Raw genomic sequence first — 21,281 nt, forward strand, 5'->3', positions numbered from 1 at the left:
AGGCAAAGGCCTTAGGCAAAGGCCCCTGGGCTCCCTGGAGGATCTGGGCAGAAGCAGGCTGGGCAGGGCGCCCACACAAGGGAGCACCCTGCGCTTGTGCCCAAGCGTGGTATCAGTGGCCCCAGACCCAGGGACAATTAGGGGACAACTGTCCTTCACCTCAATATTTAATGCTGTTGAACAGAAGTAGGAGGACTGAATCCTTCTAGCTGCTGCCAAAACCCACAGCATCTCCTGCCACATCACGAACAATACATGGGAGGTCAGGTGGCAGCACCAGTTGGCAGACAGAGGCCCAGGCCCAGGGAGACTGACGCCTGTCCTTGGGGAGGGGGGTTCCTGGGGCCCTTAGCTGTGGGGAGGGCAGAGAGACTATGCGTGGCCAGAGGCCGCCCCCTGGTTTCAGCTCCCGTGGTTATTCTTTCAGGAGGAAAATGACTCCATGTTGATGGAGAGGTTTGGCCTCCTGGTGAGAGGGGACACGCAGTCAACATGCTGTCCGAGGAGCAGCGTGCTGTGGTCAGGGCAGCGTGCCAAGCCAGGTGATCTCTGCCTCCGGGCGAGACAGGAGCTTAGCAAACACGAACTATGGAGGAGCTAAGACTCAGTGGACGGCCGCGTGTTCGGGGGTCCCTGACGGCTTTGTTCCTTGTGGAAACCTGGTCTTCCCCAACTCTTCCCATGGCACCATCCAGGGTCAAGGCTCCAGGTGGGGATCACAGCATCAGATCAAAAGGACCCCCGGCCGCCGCAGAGCTCAGCAGTGCAAGCCCAGGGGTGGGGCCATGCGCGGGAGGAAGGAGGAACAAGGGGGCGGGGGCGGGGGCGGGGGCGGGGGGCGGGGGCGAGGGGCTCCAACACCACTTTGCTTTCCCTTCACTTGCAAGGTATTCTCACAGGGCGCTCTTTCCCCTCTTTATGCATTTTATGGAGAAGTTTGTCATGGGGTGAAAGAATCATGTAAATAAAAGTACTGTCTCATAAAATGCAGCTTGGACGCAGAAGTCAATAGTCAGGCTGGGGGCACTGTGTACCTTCTATGATGAATGTCCTTGACTTGGAGGAACTAAATGGGTCCCCTGGTGATAAAAGAAAGATTTAAAGAGACCAGAGTTGATAGCTGGGAGCACTGAGAGGAGTGGCACGACGAAGGCACAGCGGGGAGGCACAAATCACCGCGCAGAACACGCGTTTAGTTAAAAAGGAAAAATATAACAACACACGCACGTGCGTGCTGTATATGAACAAATAAAAAAAATAACTGGAACACAACTTAATTTTCAAGTCCCTGAAGCAGCAAAGCACACATGGAAAGACACCTGTAGCAGGAGGATGGGAGCGGAGGGGGCTGAGGGCTCAGGAGTAGAAAGAAGAAAAAACGCCAAAGTAACCCAAACCGATTTTCAAAGTGCTGAACGTTTCTTCTCCTCTATGTAGTAACTTATTCCCCAGAGCACAAAAGACCCCCCAGGCTTCCCAGTGGATCGTGATTGGAGAGAACACCACACCGGAATCCCCACACTGCAACTTCACTGAGCTGGAAAACAGCCGCAGAGGGGAAGGGACAGTTCCACTGTGGCTCTGACTGGGAGGGCAGATCGGCCTGGGTCCAAAGCGAGGACAGGGACTCAGCCTGGAGGTGCCGGGTGCACCTGGCTGGGGGTCGGCAGCCAGAGGCTGAGCTCACCCCTACTGAGGGGAGGCCTGCCCCCTTGTCCCCCACCCTGGACCTGGCCTCGTCTCACGGCTCACCCGGGTGCCCAGCAGGGCCCATGCTGGTGGTCTCTACAACCTCAGATTCAGACCCTTCGGACACCACCCAGGCCTGACCGGTGGCGCTGCCGCAGACCACTTACCTTCCATCGGGGTGTTGGGGTCCGGGCGGTTGGCAAACACCACGTCCACATACTCTAGCTGCAGTCGCTCCAGAGAAGCTTTCAGACCTGGGGGAGGACCGGGTGGGGGCGTCACTGCTGCAGCTGCATCTCCACAGGCACCTGGGCCTGTCCATGCCCGGCTCGGGGAACAAGAGACGGCTAAGAGGCCCCTGGCATCTGGAAGCTTCCGGAAGCTGATGGAGGCCGCGAAATGCTAGGGCAGAGGTGGGGACACATCCCGCAGGGAGGAGGGGGAGTCTCCCCTTCAGGAGGACGTCGGGGGACCACAGGCCACGTGTCCTTGACTAAATGAAGGGGAAGCGCCTCCTCCCCCAGACAGCATGCCCTCCTCTGAGGTCACTCTGTGTTACAACAGGGGGATCACGATATCCATCACACGTGGAGGGAGGGTTACGCTGGCTGCCCATCCCACCAAAAGCAATACTGTCTGTGGCCAGGCATGGTGGCCCATGCCTGTAATCCCAGCACTCTAGGGGGCCGAGACGGGTGGATCACTTGAGGTCAGGAGTTCGAGACCAGCCTGACCAACATAGTGAAACCCTGTCTCTACTAAAAATACAAAAAAAAAAAATTAACCAGGCGTGGTGGCGGGCACCTGTAATCCCAGGTATTCAGGAGGCTGAGGCAGGAGAATCGCTTGAACCCAGGAGGCGGAGGTTGCAGTGAGCCAAGATCATGTCACTGCACTCCAGCCTGGGCGACAAGAGCAAAACTCCATCTCAAAAACAAAAACAGTAACAATGGCAATAGTATCTAAAACGCCCAAGCCACCCGCTCGTGCTTAGAGCAGCTCAGGACACACAGCTGGCAGAGTGAAACACTGGGTTGGGGTGGGCAGGATGGGGAGCGGGTGGCTGGCCCCCTAGGTGATTTTCAATGGAATGATCTATTACCTTGAAGAAAATGAACACGGATAGGAAAGGCATGAAGACAATAAAAATACAGCAAGAGCCAGACACCCCGGTGCCCTTGCTCCAGTGCTCGTGAATGCTGAGCCCCAGGCTGTGTGGCATGCACCTTCTCCTGGGCGCTGTGGGCATCCCAGCCACCCTCGCCGGGTGCACTCTTACTGTCCCTATTGCACAGATACTGTGGCAGGGGCGTGGGGCAGGCTGCTCCTTGCTGAAGACCCACTCAGCCAGTGCGGGGCCGAACCTGGATTGAAACCCAGGCTGGTCTGTGGTCTGTGCTCAGCCACTGGGCGCCCTTGTTCCCTGCAGGGTCCCCCTGTGCTGCCCGGGTGGAAGGAGAGGGTCAGGCCAGAGCACCGCGTGCCCCGGGATTGGGCCCTTGGTTGAGTAACTTGGTGGGGGGTCAGGCTCTGTGCTGCTTTCACTTTGGCCTCTGAGGACAATCCCACAGGTGTGGGGGCCCTGAGGTGCCTGAGTGCATCCTCACCTTCGATTATGTGCTTCCTGGACAGGCCCCGCTCCGTCTCCGCCCTGGAAAACAGGCCGACCACGTGTGATGTTGCCAGTGGTTTTGGCACCCCGGCCCCTCCCAGGAAACGTTTATGATGCAATGTTAGGTGCAAAAACGGGGTCAGCAAATGCCGTGTGGGGTTGGATTCCACTTTGGGGGTAGGTACCCGAGGCTACAGGGCTGAATTCCCAGAGGCCTGGGGCAGGCCTGGTCACAGGGCTCAGAGGGGAGGTGGGCAGCAGCAGGGGAAAGGGGGCTTTTGTTTTTCAACCTAACCCATGTGTTTCATTTGGACTTTTTATTTTTATTTCTTAAATCAAGAACAAATCAGGCTGGGCACAGTGGCTCATGCCTGTAATCCCAGCACTTTGGGAGGCTAAGGCAGGAGGATTACTTGAGTCCAGGAGTTCAAGACCAGCCTGGGCAACAGAGTGAGACCCCATATCTTATGACAGGACAAATTAAGGCCAGGTGTGGTGGCTCACGCCTGCAATCCTAGTGCTTTGGGAAGCTGAGGTGGGCAGATTACTTGAGCTCAGGAGTTTGAGACCAGCCTGAACAACATGATAAAATCCTATCTCTACAATATATATATAAATTGCTGGGCATGGTGGCATGTGCCCGTAGAGTCAGCTACTTGAGGCAGGAGAGTCACTTGAACCAGGAGGCTGAGGCTGCAGTGAGCTGGGACTACGCCACTGTACTCCAGCCTAGGTGACAAAGTGAGACCCTGTCTCAAAAAAAAAAAAAAAAAAAGAAAAGAAAAAAAAGGACAAATTAGTCAGGTATGGTGGCACATGCCTGTAGGCTGAGGTGGGAAGATCGCTCGAGCCCAGGAGTTTGAAGCTACAGTAAGCCGTGATTGTGCCACTGCATTCCAACCTGGACGACAAAGTGAGACCCTGTCTCAAAAAAATAAATAAAAATAAATAAAAAATAAAAGAAAGAAAGAAAGAAAAAATGAATCATAGTTATAATTCCTATGAGCCCAAGTATGTCCAGACCACAAACTATGGAGCTAGACACTTGGAGACCTGCACGGGTGACGACAGGCGGCCCAGGGAATTTGGAGTGGTTTGGGGGTTTGGGCAGTTCACAGATTTTCTGTGTTTTCCGTAATTTTTATGATGTTACCATAGTGACCAGGAAAAAATAATCCATGTAAGCTAAGTAAAAAGAAAAGTTTTTTGTAAAAGGCAAATTCAGCCACAGCTACTTTTCTGGATTTGATGTCCCTTAACAGGGATGGGCACCAGGCACAGCTGGTGGCTGCAGAAACGCCAGCTCTGCCCCTGCTGGGGACGGGAAGCGGCACTGGGCTGGGGCCTGACCAGGACAGACCCTGACCACTCTCCTTTCTGAAGCAGGACTGTCCTCCCACCACCCTAGGAGCCTTCTAGGTCAGGGATCTCTGGGGAGCGCAGGACTGTGGCTGCTGGGCCAGGGCTGGAAGCATCTCCAGCTGTTGCACCTACTTTCCGCCCCAGAAGATCTTGGTGGTGATGACGAGGCTGGACCGCCTGCGGGAAAGAAGAGAAGGAAGAGGTGTGATGGGGCCCGGCCCCTGGGGGGTCCTCCTTCATTCGCGACGTCCTCATCTCTCACACAGAGGTCCTGAAAGCCCTCCTGCCTGGGAGCCCGGGCCATGAAATGGGCACTTCTCCATCATTTGATGTGTACCACGTGCCAAGCCGCGATGCGTGGGCTCCTCGTGGAGCCAGGAGGCAGCCACCGAGGCAGTAACTGTGAGTCAGGCAGTGGGAGTTGGATAGTGGGGGCCCAGTGTGACCGGAGCCCGGAGGAGATGCCTTCCACCCAGGATGTGGGAGGGGGCCTGGCTCAGGGACTACGAGGGGTGCATGGATTTGGTCCAGGTGGAGGAAGCAGCAAGAGCCAAGGTGTGGGCCGGGGGCAGGGGTGGGCTCTGGGGGGATCTGGCAGGAGTTGAGGATGGAAAGATGAAAGTGGAAGGCAGCCAGGGAAGCGCTCTGCAACGTTCCCTACAGAATGTGACGCCTGTTGCAGAAAATGTGTGTGGGACCGCCTGGTCAGGGTAACTTGGGAGGCACCTAGGGAGGGAGGGGAGGCATAGGGAGCCCAAGTGTGGCCAGGCCAATGGGATTCTGGGTTTGAGTAGCTGAGGCAGAGAACTCTGAGGATTTGGGCTTGAGCAGTACAAAGGGAAGTAATCCGTTCTTCTGCTCTAAGTCCACATGAGACAAATGCCCATACGAGTGGCTTTGTCCTGGTGGGATGGGGGACAATGATGGCCCCTCCTGGCCACATTTGACCTCGACCCCTCCCAGAGGAGGGAATACTCCCCACCCAGGGGGTGACAATGACCTCCTGGTGCCCCATGGCTGAGCTGCTTTCCCACCCGGGTCCTGGGCTGCTCAGGGAAGCAGCTCAGGAGGCTGGAGCAGGAGGCCTCCTTTGCCCCCGAAGCATCGGCCACAGAGCTCTGGCAGGGGCAGCGTCACCTCCAGGAAGACAGACCACCCCACACCACCTCCATGCGCATTTGCCAAAGACATGATCAGGGGATTTGCTAATATGTGCAATTTCCTTTAATTACGGGGTGAGGAGGAATTTCTTTTGGGATTAGAGTTGCCAAAAAACAAATTTGATGGGGCAAGAGGAAGGGGTGTTAGGAATTCATGGGGAGGGGGGCGCTTCCCGACAAATGACACTGGGATTCTGAGTGGCACTGGGAGGGGAGGGAGGAGGGAGCCCAACTTTATAACTGCTTCTCATGTTTCTGAAAATAAAGAAACATTTATTAAGAAACAGGGCCCTGGGGCTTGTCAGCACCTTCAGATAAAGCTGTGTTCAGGGGTCTGGGGAGCCCCAACATGTAGGCAAGTGCTCAGCCCGATTGGTCCCAAGGTGGGTGAGGACCTTGGCCTGGAAAGGGCTCACAGGCTCCAGGGAGAGAAGGGTGGATGGCCCCCGATCTGTGACCTTTGGGCCACATCACACCCGGGGACCGCTCCCCGGTCTATGCTGGAGGGGACCACTTCCCAGGGGAGTGTGACACATCCTGCCCTGAGCTAGGTAGTGGGTAATTTACAGACTTGGGGCCACTGACCCTCAGGATAGCCCTGCCGGGAAGGTCCGCTACACACACCCTTACAGATGGGAACAGTGAGCTCCAGAGAGGCTGAGACGCCGCGAAGGTCCCGTGGACAAGGTGCAGGGTGGGATCCAACCCCAGGGCCCCCAGACTCTCTGAGCCACTCCCCTCTCTGGCCCCCTGGCTCCCCTGACCCTAAGTGCTCCAGCGAAAGAGGTGAAGGGCTTTGCACCCCCATCTGTAGCAGCACCCCTCTGCTGTACCCAGGCCCGTTCTCACACCAAGCTCTTTTTGGCCTGACACTTTGCAAGCAGGGACCCTAGTGCTCTGGATCTCTGTGGATGAGCTGGGACAGGTGGAGTGAGCACGCTAGGGTGGGGCAGACAGTGTATTCAGCCTCCCTTCAACTTTTTTCTCAAGCAGAGTCACCTCCTCCTCTTGGAGAACTGAATTTTCCTCCCCACCTCCCAGCAAGAAAAATGTGAAGACTTGCAGGCCTTACAACACTGCACAATGGGCTGATGAGGCTGACCCTGGGATAGTTCGCCCCCACCCATCCCAGGGACAGACCGCAGAGAGCAGGGTCCTTACCTCCATCCTTTCTTCTTAATGATGTTTCCCAGTACCACTTCAGCCCTGCAAAACAAGACACCGAGATCTCATCACAGCCAAACAGAAAAATCAAACCCAGACCCACTGTGGCCACTGGCCACTTGGTTCCCTCTGTGAAAATGCCACTGGGGCCAGAGAGCCAGGCTGTTAACACCCACCTTGGCTCAGTAGCTCATTCCAGAGAGAGAGGGCTGGCCCGAGGGGGCGGGAGCAGCTGTGTTATTGCTCCCCACTAGGATGGCTGTGGCATGTTCCCCTGCAGACGCATGTCTAAGCAGTGGCGGCCCCAGCTCTCACAGAGAAGGAAGGAGCTGCTGTCGAGCTTGGCAAGGCCAGCATCCCATTTTCTAGTCAGCTGAAAATTCACGGAGGGAAAATGCCTGGCAACATTAGGTGGGCAAGATTTCCACACAAGTATCTGTTTTTTTTTTTTTTTTTTTGAGATAGAGTCTTGCTCTGTCACCCAAGCTAGAGTGCAGTGGCGAAATTTTGGCTCTCTGCAACCTCTGTCTCTTGGGTTCAAGCGATTCTCCTGCCTCAGCCTCCCGAGTAGCTGGGACTACAGGCACACGCCACCACATCCAGCTAATTTTTGTATTTTTAGTAGAGACAGGGTCTCGCCATGTTGGCCAGACTGGTCTCGAACTCCTGACCTCGAGTGATCCGCCCACCTTGGCCTCCCAAAGCGCTGGGACTACAGGCATGAGCCACCGTGCCCGGCCAAGTATCTTTTTCTAAAGGTAAATTATTCATCAAGTGCATCTTCTGTTTTGAGAGACAATCAACGTGTACTCAGGGTCAAGGGCTGGATTTCCAGCAGACTGTGCATGCTTGTGTATATGTGTGTACATGGGTGCACGTGTGTGGGTGCACGTGTCCCTCTCATTTCCTGCGTTGAACAGCAGAGAGTCAGATGCTAGGCAGACCACTGTGTGTCCTGTTTGTCATCACTCCGGGTCCTGCACCAAACTCAGGCCAGCTGGGGGCATGGGCGGCCGTTGCAGCCTCGCCTGGCACTGCAGCACTGGATTAACTTTGAAGAACTTTCTGCTTGTAGCAAAATGTTTCTGAGCAAAACAACAGACGGAGACTGTGCTACATTCCAATTATAAAAGCGCCTGAGTCATCCACTCAGAAATAATGGGCTCTGATTTGCAAGCTGTTTAGCATGCGCTCTGAATGCTCCTCATTTATGGTCAAGACGCACAGAAAATTCACTCAGCCCTAGGCCTCTTCCTTTTATTCCTTGGTCCCTGATTTGTCGAACGAAGGATCAGGAAAGGAGGAGGAAGAGAGAAAAGCTGGCAGTGATCCCTGGGGCAGAGGAGCAGCAGACAGTGAGTTACCTAAGCCTGTGGCTTGTGGCTCTGGCTGTGAATTTGGTAGGACTCACACCTGTTTGCGGGACACAGAAATCCTGTAGCTCTCCGAGAAGTATGCAAATTAGCGTCAGAAGAAGCAGGAGGCCTCGGGAAGATAAGGGTTTGGCCTCCTGCGAGCTGCCTCTCAGCCTCCCCCAAACTCCCCAAAGCAGTTTCTTCCTGCCTATCCCTGGCATGCAGTTCCCAGGTCCCCTGTGAGGTCACTGATGGGCGTCCACCAGAGGCTCAGCTCTGAGCTGGACTGAGGAACCGCAGTGGCTGGCTCAGGAGCAGAGGGGCAGGGGATCCCACAGAAATGGCAACCCGAGGGGAAGCTGCTCCCTGACTCCCTGGCCTTCCGGCAAGTGGCTTCTGAGAGGCCCATGGCTGCTAGAGACCCAGTGAACTTGCCCAGCTCACCAGTCTGGGTGTCCAGTTAAACAGGGGAACATGGAAACTGCGAGTGACAGAGGATGGAGTGTGGCTGCTGTGACATGGGGTGCGCCCGGCCCCATCCACAGGGCTGCACAGAGTTGCCTCCCACACGTTCTTCTGGGCAGCAAAACCCAGGCCAAAGCAGGCAGCGAAGAGGTGGGGGGCTCGGGACGGGAGGTGCCTCTCGACTTGGCATCTGCACTGGGCTTTTTGACCTCAGACCCCTCTGCTGGGCTCATCTGTCTGGAAAGCGGTTCACTTTGATGGGAAGCTGCTGCCAGTCTGGAGGGGGTGGGAGGGGGCTGTGCCATCAGGAGGGCCAAAAGGGCTGCAGATGGGGGCTGGAGGCGGTTTGAGGGCCCAGCGGCAGCCCCCAGGCCTGTGTGCTCACCAGGCTCTGGGTGGGAACTTGAGTAGGGCTCAGTTGGGTTCCCTGTCGTTGGGTGCTCTGGGCCCCGCTGCAGTTGCTGGTAACCCACTAGGGCCCACGAAGCAGCTGCGGGCCAAGCAGCTACGGTGCACAGCAGCCCAGGCCTGCAGCCTGCCCGGATGACAGGAACTCGGCTGGCCCCAGGCAGGAGGGGGGCAGAAGCAGGATGAAGAGAGGGCCAACAAATGATTTCACAAACAAAAGCTGACTTCTGGAAACCCAATGCAGGAGAGTGGATGATTTGATTACAGCCAGTCTTTAAAACTGAAGCCAACAGCCTGGCTGAAGAGGGCTGAGCTTTTACATAATTGAGCAGGAAAGTTCACTGCCAAGGTGGGAAGTGCTCCCCACAGCACTCGGCCGGAGCCTGCCCTCCCTAGCTCTGAGGCCCTGCAGGCCCTGCAGCCCCAGTTGCACTAGTGAGACATGAAATGTCAAAATGTCAGGCATATCAAGAGAGCCCAGGACAGCAGCTTAATCGTGCCTCTCACCCAGCACAGCATCTTTGGCACCAGAGGGACTGTGGTCCCCCTGGTGACTCCATGGGGAGTTTAGCAAGCGACCAGTGTCCAAGCGTTCTGCAATTCCAGCCCTGTGAAAATAATACCTCCTAAAACCATTCAGAGTTTAAAAATGAAAGCAGGGCGCAAGGTGCATTTGTGAGCACTCTTGGGAATGTGAGTGGCAGGCATCCCTGCAGCTCCGGCTCTGCCCAGGCATTCTGCACCACTTTTTCCCATGCGAAAAGACACATACTTGCCGGCTGCGTAGACTTCTGCTGTATCGAAGAGGTTGATGCCATTATCGTAGGCCAAGGTCATGAGCTGCTCTGCCATCTGAAACGAGAAAACCGGCACTGTCCTGCCAGCCGGGAGTGGGGCTCAGAGGCTCTTGAGCACCACCCTCTTGGCCTGGGAGGCCTCCCCACGTCTAGGCCCTGCCCCCCAGGGCCCGACAGGCTCCCCTGTGGGCTCTCTACTTGCCCTCTCCTGCCACAGGAGAGGGATGGAGGCAGCTCTCAGTAAGAGACCCACCAAGAAGAATAAAGAAGGCCAAAGGAATGAGGAAACTGCGGAGGACTGTGAATTTCTTGAGAGCAGGGACCCCATCAGTTGGGGTCATCACAGGGCTTAGCACCTGTACTGGGTTGAACAGTATCCCCACAGAATTCATGTCCACTCAGAAGCTTAGAGGTGACCTCATTTGGGAATAGGGCCTTCTTGAACGTAATTAGCGAAGATGAGGTTGTATTGTGTTAGGGTGGCTCCTAAACCCCATGTGACTGGTGATTTACAAGAAGAGAAAATGCAGACACAGAAGTCCATGAGACTATGAAGGCAGAGACCGGACTGACACGTCCACAAGCCAAGGACTGTGGGCAACCCCCAGGAGCTGGGAGAGGCATGGGGCGGACCCTTCTCCAGAGCCTTTGCAGGGAACCTGGCCCTGCCGACACCTTGGTATCCGACCTCTGGCCTCCAGAAGGTGACAGAACATGGGTCTGTTGTTTCAGTTCCCCAGGTTATGTTACTGTGTTACAGCAGTCCTAGGAAACCAAGGCAGTCCCCAGCAGGGGCTCTGTGGACGTTGCTGGGATGAGTCTATGTCCTTAAAGCCAGGGCTATGTATTCAGTTGTATCTCATTGAATTTTTCCCAGCACCTGCACATGAGGACTGAATTGTTATTTTTGTAGATGGAGCAACTGAGGCCCCACAGCTGGTGCACGGCGGGCGACATCCATTCCAGCCTCTTGGCCAGTGTTTCTCCAATGGCACATGTTCCCGGCCCCGAGCGACACTGCTATAGTGGTGGCTGCCTCGTGGGCAAGATCGATGAATGCCTGCCTGAGCTAAACGGGCTGCTGTCCGTCAGACTTTGCTCCGTGGCTGCTGTCAGGATGCGACTGTGCTCCATGAGCAAAGAACTGGTCATGAGGTGGGACTCATGGAGCCAGGAGAGCCCCTCTGCAAGTGACAGCTCCCTCCAAGAGGCTGGAGAGACAGGTGCCCCGAGCTGCTGGCCCTCGGACAGGGCTGCTTCCCTCTGAGTGTCACACTTCCCCTGGTGCAGCTCAGAGCACCAGGCCTCTCCGGCAGCAAGCCAGAGAGTGGGTGAATAATTCTTAATAATGCTAAAAAACCGTAGGACAGAAAACCAGCCAGGGGCGGCTTCACAGGGCTGCGTCTCTCCTTTCTGAGCTCAGAAGCCCTCGTGGCCAGGAGGTGTAGAGAGTGAGGACAGTGTCCTGTGAGGATCGCGGGGTAGCCACCACTGGGGGGCACCCATGGGAGAAGGCCCGTGCCCAAATGTTGCGCGTGGAAAGGCGGGCCTGGTGCTAGAGATCTGCCAACTTCTCAAGAGAAGCCAGAAAGGCCGCATGTTTGTGGGTGGGGGGTGTATGGAAATCTGGCCGGCAGCCTGGCGACGTTGGCAGTCATCCCCAAACATCTCAGACACTGAAATGCACGAAGCCAAAGCTGAGCCCCGGTTAGTTAGCGGCTGTGATTTGAGTCAGGAAACCCAAGGGTGGAGGCCGTCGGTTTTCAGGACCCACCTGCTGGGGCTCCATTGCTGTCTTCCTGCTGCAGCTCAACTGCCCTGAGGTATCAAATGCATCCATGCATCAAATGCATCCACTGCCAGAGGGATCTGCTTCTGCTCCTCCAGCCTCCTCCTCCCGGATGTAGCCACTGAGGGAGCACCCAGGAATCTGTCCCCACCTCTAGCACTTTGCTTCCCAGCACCAGGGCTCCAGCAGGGACAGAGGGGCGGCTTGTTCACCTGCTCACTGTTTCCTCCTCGTCTTCCTCCTGACTCTTCCCAGATGCCTCCGACAACCAGGCCCTGGAGGAGAGAGCCCAGGAGGGCACGGTGCGCCGGGCTCCGTCGGGGCTAAGCCTGTGGTTAGGGCACTCATGCTCCTGCCAGGGCTTCTCAGAGGAGGGGACCCAGGGCTCTGTTTTCCATTTTTGTATTTCAGACATGTGTATTTTCTTATCCCCCATCTTTCTTCCAGGAGGACGGGCACACTACCCATATGTTTCTTCACTGATTTTTTCACTCACAATACGTCCTAGAAACCAATCCACACCTGCTCATGAAGATCCCTTTCATTCTTTTTGTTTAATTAAAACATTACTGCATTTATCAAAGAGAATGTTTAAAGTTGTGGTAAGATACATATAATGAAATGTACTATTTTAACCTTTTTCAAGCGTAGTTCAGTGCCAGTAAGTACATTCGCATAGTTGTGTAACCATCACCACTATCCATCTCCCTGTCATGTTCCTAAACTGAAACTCTGTACCCATTGAACAGTAACTCCCCTTCCCTGCTCCCTGCCCCCAGTCCCAGCACCCACCATTCTCTGGTATTTATGAATTTAACTACTCTAGGAACCTTAGACAAACGCAGTCACACCCTATGTCCTTTTTGTGGCTTGTTTCAATGAGTGTAATGTCCTCAAGGTTCAACACTCATCCAAGGGGTAGCACGTGTCCAGAATGTCCAAGACTGGGTGTTTTTTTATTTTTTGGAGATGGAGTCTCATTTTGTTGCCCAGGCTGGAGTGCAGTGGCATGATCCTGGCTCACTGCAAACTTTGCCTCCTGGGTTCAAAAGATTCTCCTGCTTCAGTCTCCCGAGTAGCTGGGACTACAGGCACATGCCACCAAGCCCAGCTAATTTTTGTATTTTTAGTAGAGACAAGGTTTCACTATGTTGGCCAGGCTGGTCTCGAACTCCTGACCTTAAGTGATCCGCCTGCCTCAGCCTCCCAAAGTGTGCCGGACAAAGACTGGGTTTTGAAGGGTGCTTAGGAGTTTGTCAGGCAGGCAAGGGGGAGTGGGTCGGGGAGGGCACTCCAGGCCCTGGGGCTGGTGTGGGCCAGGGAGGCAGCCTGCAGCAGGATCAGCTCCACTGAGATCTCACTCACCTGTGCTCAGGTCAAACCCCGGGGAGCCCTCCTTGACTAATCCTCCCATCACTGGAGCATGAAGTTCAGCCACTGCTGTGGCTTCCCAGCAAATTAGTCCAGAATCTGACCCCTCTCCCCACCTCCACTGTGCCTACCCTGATCTGAGCCTCCAGCGGCTCTTGGCTGGTTTCTCACAATAGCCTCCTAGCTCTCTGCTTCCATCCTCTCTCTCTGCACCTGCCCCAGGCAAAGCGTGGACCGTAGGCCAGCATCAGCATGAGATCAGAAATGTGGCCTCCCAGGCTCCACGACAGCCCTGCCACATCAGGATGTGCCTTCTAAGTGCATCGGATCGTGCACACGCCGAACTTTGAGACACCCTCATGACTGGCTATTCCCAGTGCAGCAGCCGGGGCGAGCCTTGGCAGACCTTTTAAATCAGGTCAACGTTCCTCCATGCAAAAGCCCTCCAGGGGCTTCCATCTCGCAGAGGGTCAAAGCCAAAGTCCCCACCAGATCTGCACCCTGACCCCCGACTCTATCTCCTGAACCCCCTTCTCCCCAACACTTGACCTTAGGGTTTGGCCTTGGTTGTCCCCTCGGCCCCCAGAAGGCTCTGTCTCTGGACCACCACATGGCTTCCTTGCCCTCTTCTGCTTCCCGACTGCCCTGTTGTCAGGACCCCCGCCCCCTGCCCTCCTTTTTCTACTTTCTTCTCTGCAGTCAACTAAATAATGGTTCTCCAAAGGTATCAGGTCCCTGGAACCTGGGAATGTGACCTTAGGTAGAAACAGGGACTTTGCAGATGGGATTAACGTGAGTACTCTGCAATGGGGAGAATGTCCTGGCTTAGCTAAGTGGGCCCTCAGTGCCATCACAGGTGACCATATGAGGACGAGACAGATGGAGACCTGACAGACAGAAGAGAAGGAGGGAGAGTGTCCACAGGGTCAGAGACTGCAGGATGTGGGCACAAGTCCAGGACGGCCAGCAGTGCCGGACGCTGAAGAGGCCGGGAAGGGTCCTAGCCTGGAGAAAGGAGCCTGGCCCAGCTGACTCCTGGGCTTTGGCCAGGAAGGGTACTGGCCTGGAGAAGGGAGCCCGGCCTGGCTGACTCCTGGGCTTTGGCCAGGAAGGGTACTGGCCTGGAGAAGGGAGCCCGGCCTGGCTGACTCCTGGACTTAGGTTCAGGGGTACCGAGTTTGGATCTCTGGCCCCCAGAGCCATGAGAGAATACGTTGCTGCTGTTTTCAGCCATGCATTGGTGGCTACTTGTTACACCAGCCACAGGCAGCTCACACCCTCTCCACAGCATGTTTGACCACTGGAGAAAGTGTCCTCTCTAGAAAGAGAGTGACTGGGAAGAGGCTGGGAGCAGGCAGGAAGCTGGCGCTAAGCAGGGGCTCCGCAAGCCTGAGGCGGGGACCTGGCTGCTCCTGGCTCTGCTCTGCCCACTGGGAGGCCTCCCACTCCTGTTCACAGACAAGAACAAAGGGCTCGGCGCTCTCCACTCCAGAGCACAGTGGCCCTGGGCACGCCTGGTTCCCTCTGGGGAGGAAAGCCCGACCAATCACAGACGCCTGTGGACCAATCACAGATGCCTGTGGACCAATCACAGACGCCTGTGGTCATCACAGACCTCCGAGGGCGTGCAGGCAGCTGGATCAGCAGGGTCCGGCATGGCAGACACCGACACTAACCTGTCCCTCAGCAAAAACGAAGCCACCACACAATTCCAGCTGCATCCAGGGTGGCGCCTGGGACTGGGAGGACCAGAGGCAGGAAAGAGAGGGAAGGACTCACGGCATTGTGGGGCTCTGCTTTCTCACTGTTTTATTTATTTATGTTTTTATGGCTATGATTTTGCTGTAGTTTTTCTTCCAGGTTTTTCTGCCCTTTCCCTAGAAAACTGAAGCTCTACTCCACAGACTGCTGTCTGCGCCGCTGCTGTCTACACTGGCTGCGTTTTCCATTTGCTGTCACGGGCCTTTCCTATGCTGTCCTTCAAAATATGAGTTTTTTTTTTTTCCCCCCCGAGATGGAGTCTCGCTCTGTCATTCAGGCCGGAGTGCAGTAGCACGATCTCAGCTCACTGCAACCTCTGCCTCCCAGATTCAAGCAATTCTCTTGCCTCAGCCTCCCGAGTAGCTGGGATTACAGGTGCCTACCACCACACCTGGCTAATTTTTTGGTATTTTTAGTAGAGATGGGTTTCACCATATTGGCCAGGCTGGTCTTGAACTCCTAACCTTGTGATCCTCCTGCCTCGACCTCCCAAAGTGCTGGGATTACATGGATGAGCCACCGCCCCCAGACCTAAAACATGACTTCTAAAGACCTCCTCTCTGTGGCTCCATCCTGGTTCATTTTATGGAGACTTTATTTTGTGACTTTTTGTTCCTTCCAGTATCTAGGTTCCAGTTACTGAAGTCAGAAGGAAGCTCAGGAGACATATGGGCCACCTCCCTGTCACCCCATCTGGGGCGACAAGGAATCTGTCCCTACTCCAGTACGGTTACCCCACAGCTGAGCTCTGGCCACAAGCGTTGAGGCAAAGAGCACCAGGTGGAATGCCCCGTGGCCAGCGGCCAGGTGAGTCCCCTTTACCTGTTTATGGCCAGAGGCTCAGCTTCCTTGAACTGGGAATAGCACCTGCCTCCTGGGGTGATAGAGGATTAGGTGAGATAATAAGTGTAAGGTTCTCAGCCACTACTTCTATTAAATTTGTATTGTTTGGCTTGTCTTGAACACATGCTTCTAATGGGGAGTGTGAGGCCACAGAAAGGGCACCTAACAACAGGAGGGCTGGAGACCTGAAACCACCATGGTGGTGGCTCCGACAGGCGTCATGTCATCTTAGGGTCCCTAGTGTGGTCTGATCCCTTCATGGGCTCCTGGGAGCACTGGCTGAGCATGTGATGGTGTCCTACAAACTGTGGACTCTGCCCTGTGCCATGTGAGGGTGGCTGTCATTCCTGCCTCACCAGGTGGTTTGTTCCATCCCTGGGCAAGCTTTCATTTGGTTCCTGGCATGGCATAGAACTGGCTGAGCTGCTGTTCACACAACAACCCTGCAGATACTGCAGGGCACAGCTGCTGCGGCCCATGCAACAGGGGACGTCAAGACTTTTCTGTAAAGGTACACATACTAAATGCTTCAGGCACTGTGGGCCACAGAGTCTCTGTTGCAATTACTTAGCTCTGCCCTTGTGGAGTGAAAGCAGCCACTACATGTAAATGATGGGCGTGGCTATGTCCCAATAAAACTTTATTTATACAAATAGCCTGCAGAGTTCATAGACAGGAAGTAGATTAGAGGTGACCAGGGGATGGGAAGTTATTGTCTAAAGGTGCAGAGCTCCTGTTTGGGGTGATGAAATATTTTGGAAACAGATATTGGTAAGGGTGGCAGAGTATGTGAATGTACTTAATGCCACTGAACTGTACACTTAAAAATGGTTAAAAAGGCAAATTTTATGTTTCATATATGTAATAAAAAACTGAAAACAAAAAAAGCAGTCCAGGATGGTCCTTGCTTCCTTGCTGGCTTGGACTGAGCCACAGAACCTGAAGTGCACAAATCCTCTTCATCTGAACCACAGCCAGGTGGGCCCCCTGTTCTAGACATATTGATTTCTTTTTTGACACTAACTGTAGGATTAATACAAAAATTTGTCTTGCTCCTTTGCTAAGCCATTTTCACCTGCCACAACCATTCAGAACCCCGTCTCTGCCATCTCTTTTATTCTCTGTCCTTCCAACTTGGTGTCATCTAGAAATGACCTCCAATATCTTCACACGTGTCCATCACTGTGTTCCTGATGGAGACACTGCATAGGTCTGGGCCAGCGGGGCTGCCACTGGGCCATTCATTAATGCTCTGAGGGGGGCCTGGTTTGCTGGTGAAAACGTCATCTCGTTGGATGGGTCTAGTCTGTCTGCTTGTTTATATCTTTCCCACAAGGACATCACAGGCCACCCAGCTAATATTGTTTGGAAATGAAGTTATGCCCTTCTACAGAATTCTCCCATCCTGCTTTAGAAACCACATCGAAAGGGAAACGAGGCCGAGTCAGGCAAGGCTGATTCAGATTGAACCATATGGGCCCCCGAGCTCATATGAACCAATCTGGTGGGCTAAGGTAAGGCAATTCCTTTTGCCTTAATAACTCCAGACTTCACCCTGAGATCCTGAGATAGCGCCTATCCAGCAACTTCAAAGCAAGGGGAAAATCATCCTATAACCAGCTACTGTCTTTTTGTTTTGTTTTTTTTTAGACAGAGTCTTACTTTGTGGCCTAGGCTGGAGTGTAGTGATATGATCTCAGCTCACTGCAACCTCTCCCTTCTGGGTTCAAGCAGTTCGCCTGCCTTAGCCTCTTGAGTAGCTGGGATTACAGGCACCTGCCACCACGCCCAACTAATTTTTGTATTTTTAGTGGACATGGGGTTTCACCATGTTTGCCAGGCTGGTCTCGAACTCCTGACCTCAGGTGATCCGCCCGCCCCAGCCTTCCAAAGTGCTGGGATTACAGGTGTGAGTCAACGCACTTGACCAGCTACTGTCTTAAAGATAAAAGTGGGCTGGGCGCAGTGGCTCAAGCCTGTAATCCCAGCACTTTGGGAGGACGAGATGGGCGAATCATGAGGTCAGGAGATCGAGACCATCCTGGCTAACACGGTGAAACCCCGTCTCTACTAAAAAAATACAAAAAACTAACTGGGCGTGGTGGCAGGCACCTGTAGTCCCAGCTACTCGGGAGGCTGAGGCAGGAGAATGGCGTAAACCCGGGAGGCAGAGCTTGCAGTGAGCTGAGATCGCGCCACTGCACTCCAGCCTGGGAGACAGAGCGAGACTCCGTCTCAAAAAAAAAAAAAAAAAAAGATAAAAGTGACCCCAAACACAAACTATATGCATTTAAATTTTGATAGAAGCAAAGCTTTCCCTTGGAAATCTGAGCAATCACAGCTAACAAGGTCTCACATCAATTCGCTGATCAATTTTTAAACACAACCTTTCTAGTACTAAGTAGGACAAATGCGAAAATTGCTTCTTGTGCAGATGCCCAGAGCTGTCTGAGCAAATGCCACCGCTCTCATTTCTGAGATGCTGCCTCACTGTCCAGAAGCATGTCTGGGCGTGTGCTGTCCCTGCCCTTCCGAGAGACCCAGAGGCGCTGGCAGCATACAAGCTGGCTTTTCCTTAGTGTTCACTTTCTTGTTCCAATTGTGGGGACATGAGCCCCAGCAAATACATCAGAGGTGGGGCTCCGTTCGGGGTCCCTGACTTCCCGCAACAAAATACATCTGACTGCGATCCACATGGTTCACAGCAGCTGGGAAACGGATGGTGGATGCTGGGTGAAATGCAGATCTCGGGTTCTTCAGCTTACAGCAAGCACTGCAGGGGCTGTATTCCACATGACCTCAATAGATAGTTACTGGAGTCTCCATGGCATGTGGGCAGCTAGAATCTGCATCCGGCTTCAGAATTTGGGAAGCATGTGCACCCTGAACTCTCCTCGTTAACTGTGGAATGGGGGTCAAGCGTGTGGGAAATCTGAGTCCTGGGGAGCTTAAGGGACATGCTGAGGCCCGAGGCGTCTACTGCTGGGTGATGGCACCAGACTCAGCATTCCCTTTGGCCGCGGCCACCTGGCTCACCTCTCTACTCTCCCCTGGGGCAGGGCGCCTTCGCAAAACAGAAAGAGGGAGGCAGGCTGCCGCGTTGGCTCCCGGGAGCACGTGCTCACTGGTCCCTGCAGCAGACTTAACCTGTGTGCTCTAGCGAGCCCATGCTGGGCTCTGGGGTGCCGGGAGAGCCCCTGTCTTACCTCATCGGTGATCTGGCCTCCGAAGGTCACCCATGTTCCTGGAAGGAGACACAGGGGTTCAAGTTAAGGACCCAGCAGCAAGCCAGATTCTCCCGTCGGTGCTCAGGCCTCAGGCTGCAGGGCCCAGGGGGCAGCCACAGGAGTCCCTCTGTGCTGCTCTGTGGCCAGGGTGTCCTTGGTGTGCGTGGACACCTGGCCTTCAGAGAAAGTCCTGCTCTCTTGGGGTCACTAAACTGAGGGGACGAAAGTCTCTAGGGCGGGTTGCTGGCTATGGGCCCAGCAGGTCTGGGGCTTTTGAAATGCTTGTCAGAGCTGCGCTGAGGTAGCTCCACATGCTGCAAGGAAAGGCACAAGGGACGCCTCTCTGAAAACACACCAGGTCTGACGGTGGCATCTGCGTGCTCCTGCTGGGACGGAGCGGGGAGGGCGATGTCAGGGCAGTGGGTGGTGGTTCGGGGCAGGGTATGCGTACTGCAGTGGGCGCTGTGTGTGTGGGGTGTGTGTACTGCATGCACAGGGGAGATGGGGACTGCACGTTCTGGAAACAGGCCTTGCATCTGACAGGAGAGGAAAAAGGGCCAAATCCAATGGTGCTCCAGGAGGGACTCGTAAGCTGAGCCTGCCGTGGAAGGTAAGGTGTCTTCCTTGCACTCCCGGGGCCGGAAGGGCCTCTGATTTTGTGGTGTGGGGTGGGGACCGTGTACGGAGGGGCCCCTAGTATCCGCCTCACCTCCTCTGCTGAGGTTGTGTCTCTCTCTTCCTCTATCCCAGGCCCCCTCCCACCTGCCTCTTTGTTGCCATGGCAACCGAGCCCCCCTGAATCCTGGGCTCTGGGTGCAGCTACTCCCTGGGGAGTACCAAAGGCCGGGCCACCCTGCCTCCCAAGGGGTGTCCAGTTCAGCCCATGTCCGGCCCCCCCACAGCCTGTTTCCCTGGTGGGATGGAGGGGACCACCACACTCACCAAGTCCCAGGCAGGAGACCCGCAGGCCAGACTTGCCCAGGTTCCTGAAAAACAAACGCCACGTGAGTTCTCAGCACCCAGGCAGGACCCCGCCAGCCAGGCTCAGGTCCTGCCAGGGCCAGCCCCGAACCACTCCCCCAACAGTCAGTGTGTGTTTGGAGGCTCCGAAAGGCACCGGGGACCTTCAGACAGGTGCTTCTGCTCAGGCACCGCAGGGGTAAAGTGCCAGCTGCCCCCAGCCCACACCACGCTGCTGGCACGGGCCCTGCTGGTGCCCACTGGGGATCTGCAGAGTGGTCTCGAGGACAGATGGAAATGCAGAGGGACGCTGTTTCATGGTGACACCGGGCTGGTCTCAGCCCCATGGCACCATCTATGTGGTGCCCCTTGCAGAGAGCCGCCTCTTCCCTCCTCTCTGAGGCCGCAATTTTGATTTTGTGTCTCTTCTTCCTGTCTCCAGAGACTAGGGCAGGAGATCGTCCTGGGCACCGGACCACATGGCCTGTGCATCTGTCCCTCAGGGTGCGGGGAGCTCCATGATGGGGCTGCCAGTTCTTAAGCAAGGCCAGCCCTTCCTTTGTTACAGCCAGAACCAGGCCCAACAGCCGCGGCAGAGCCTGGCAGCGCAGGCCTCCTAACCAGGCACAGCTGCCCGGGCTCCTTCCCAGGGCCACTGAGGCGCCCACCCGCTGCGGTGCATCCCAGGGTTCACAGGAATGGGCCTTGGGCCATCATGACCATCCTTAGGAGGTGAAGGAGGGTGGCAGCCCTCTGCTGAGGACCAGTCATGCTGGTCTGTCCTGGCACAGGTCACCTGGGAGCCCACGGGATTGCAGCAGGCCAGGCGGTCCCCAGGCATCCCGTCCCCAGATCCTCCCGGGAGCCGTATGTGGCAGGTGCCTTGCTTGTTGTGACATCGATTCCCACGGGATGAGACCTGCCCAGCAGGTGGAGGAGCTGGGATCCCACCCAGGCAGTTGGCTCCCAGCTTACGTTCCCCACCATGGTGGCGTGCATCCCACCCCCAGCCTGTTTAGCAGGTCCTGATCTGCCCAGATGATGAAGTTGGCAAGTGGCCAGGTGGGTCTCACAGCTGCAGCCAGGCCTGGACTCATCAGGGGTCAGATTCCACTTCCCTTGCGGGATCCAGCTGCCAGCATCTGGTCAAGGGGCAGCTGCTTCTAGGAGGTGGGGAGTGAGAGCCATGAGTTACCAGCGGGTGAGGCCCAGCCTCCTGGCCCAAGGGCCCTGCATTTCCCTGGGGCCACGACCCTTCTAACTTCGGAGGATGCGAAGTCCTCAGTTAATCCTCTTCCTGTCCAAGCCTGGCCCCTGG

The 21,281-nt window shown here is 55.3% G+C and overlaps 1 protein-coding gene across 8 annotated transcripts in view; it reads right to left on the bottom strand.

Moving 5' to 3' along the window:
* The window catches only part of KCNAB2 (potassium voltage-gated channel subfamily A regulatory beta subunit 2), a 111,869-nt gene that overhangs the window by 11,191 nt on the left and 79,397 nt on the right, over positions 1-21,281 (bottom strand). For all 8 annotated transcript variants that reach the window (XM_010357415.2, XM_010357411.2, XM_010357412.2 and 5 more), the window contains 7 exons: positions 19,946-19,989; positions 18,983-19,020; positions 9,988-10,067; positions 6,985-7,029; positions 4,796-4,840; positions 3,297-3,340; positions 1,857-1,943 (listed from right to left, as the gene is read on the bottom strand). In XM_010357415.2, coding sequence (XP_010355717.1) covers positions 1,857-1,943; positions 3,297-3,340; positions 4,796-4,840; positions 6,985-7,029; positions 9,988-10,067; positions 18,983-19,020; positions 19,946-19,989 — 383 coding nt within the window. The remainder of the gene's footprint in view (positions 1-1,856; positions 1,944-3,296; positions 3,341-4,795; positions 4,841-6,984; positions 7,030-9,987; positions 10,068-18,982; positions 19,021-19,945; positions 19,990-21,281) is intronic.

Source organism: Rhinopithecus roxellana, chromosome 12 (assembly GCF_007565055.1).
Source record: "Rhinopithecus roxellana isolate Shanxi Qingling chromosome 12, ASM756505v1, whole genome shotgun sequence".
Lineage (NCBI taxonomy): Eukaryota > Metazoa > Chordata > Mammalia > Primates > Cercopithecidae > Rhinopithecus > Rhinopithecus roxellana.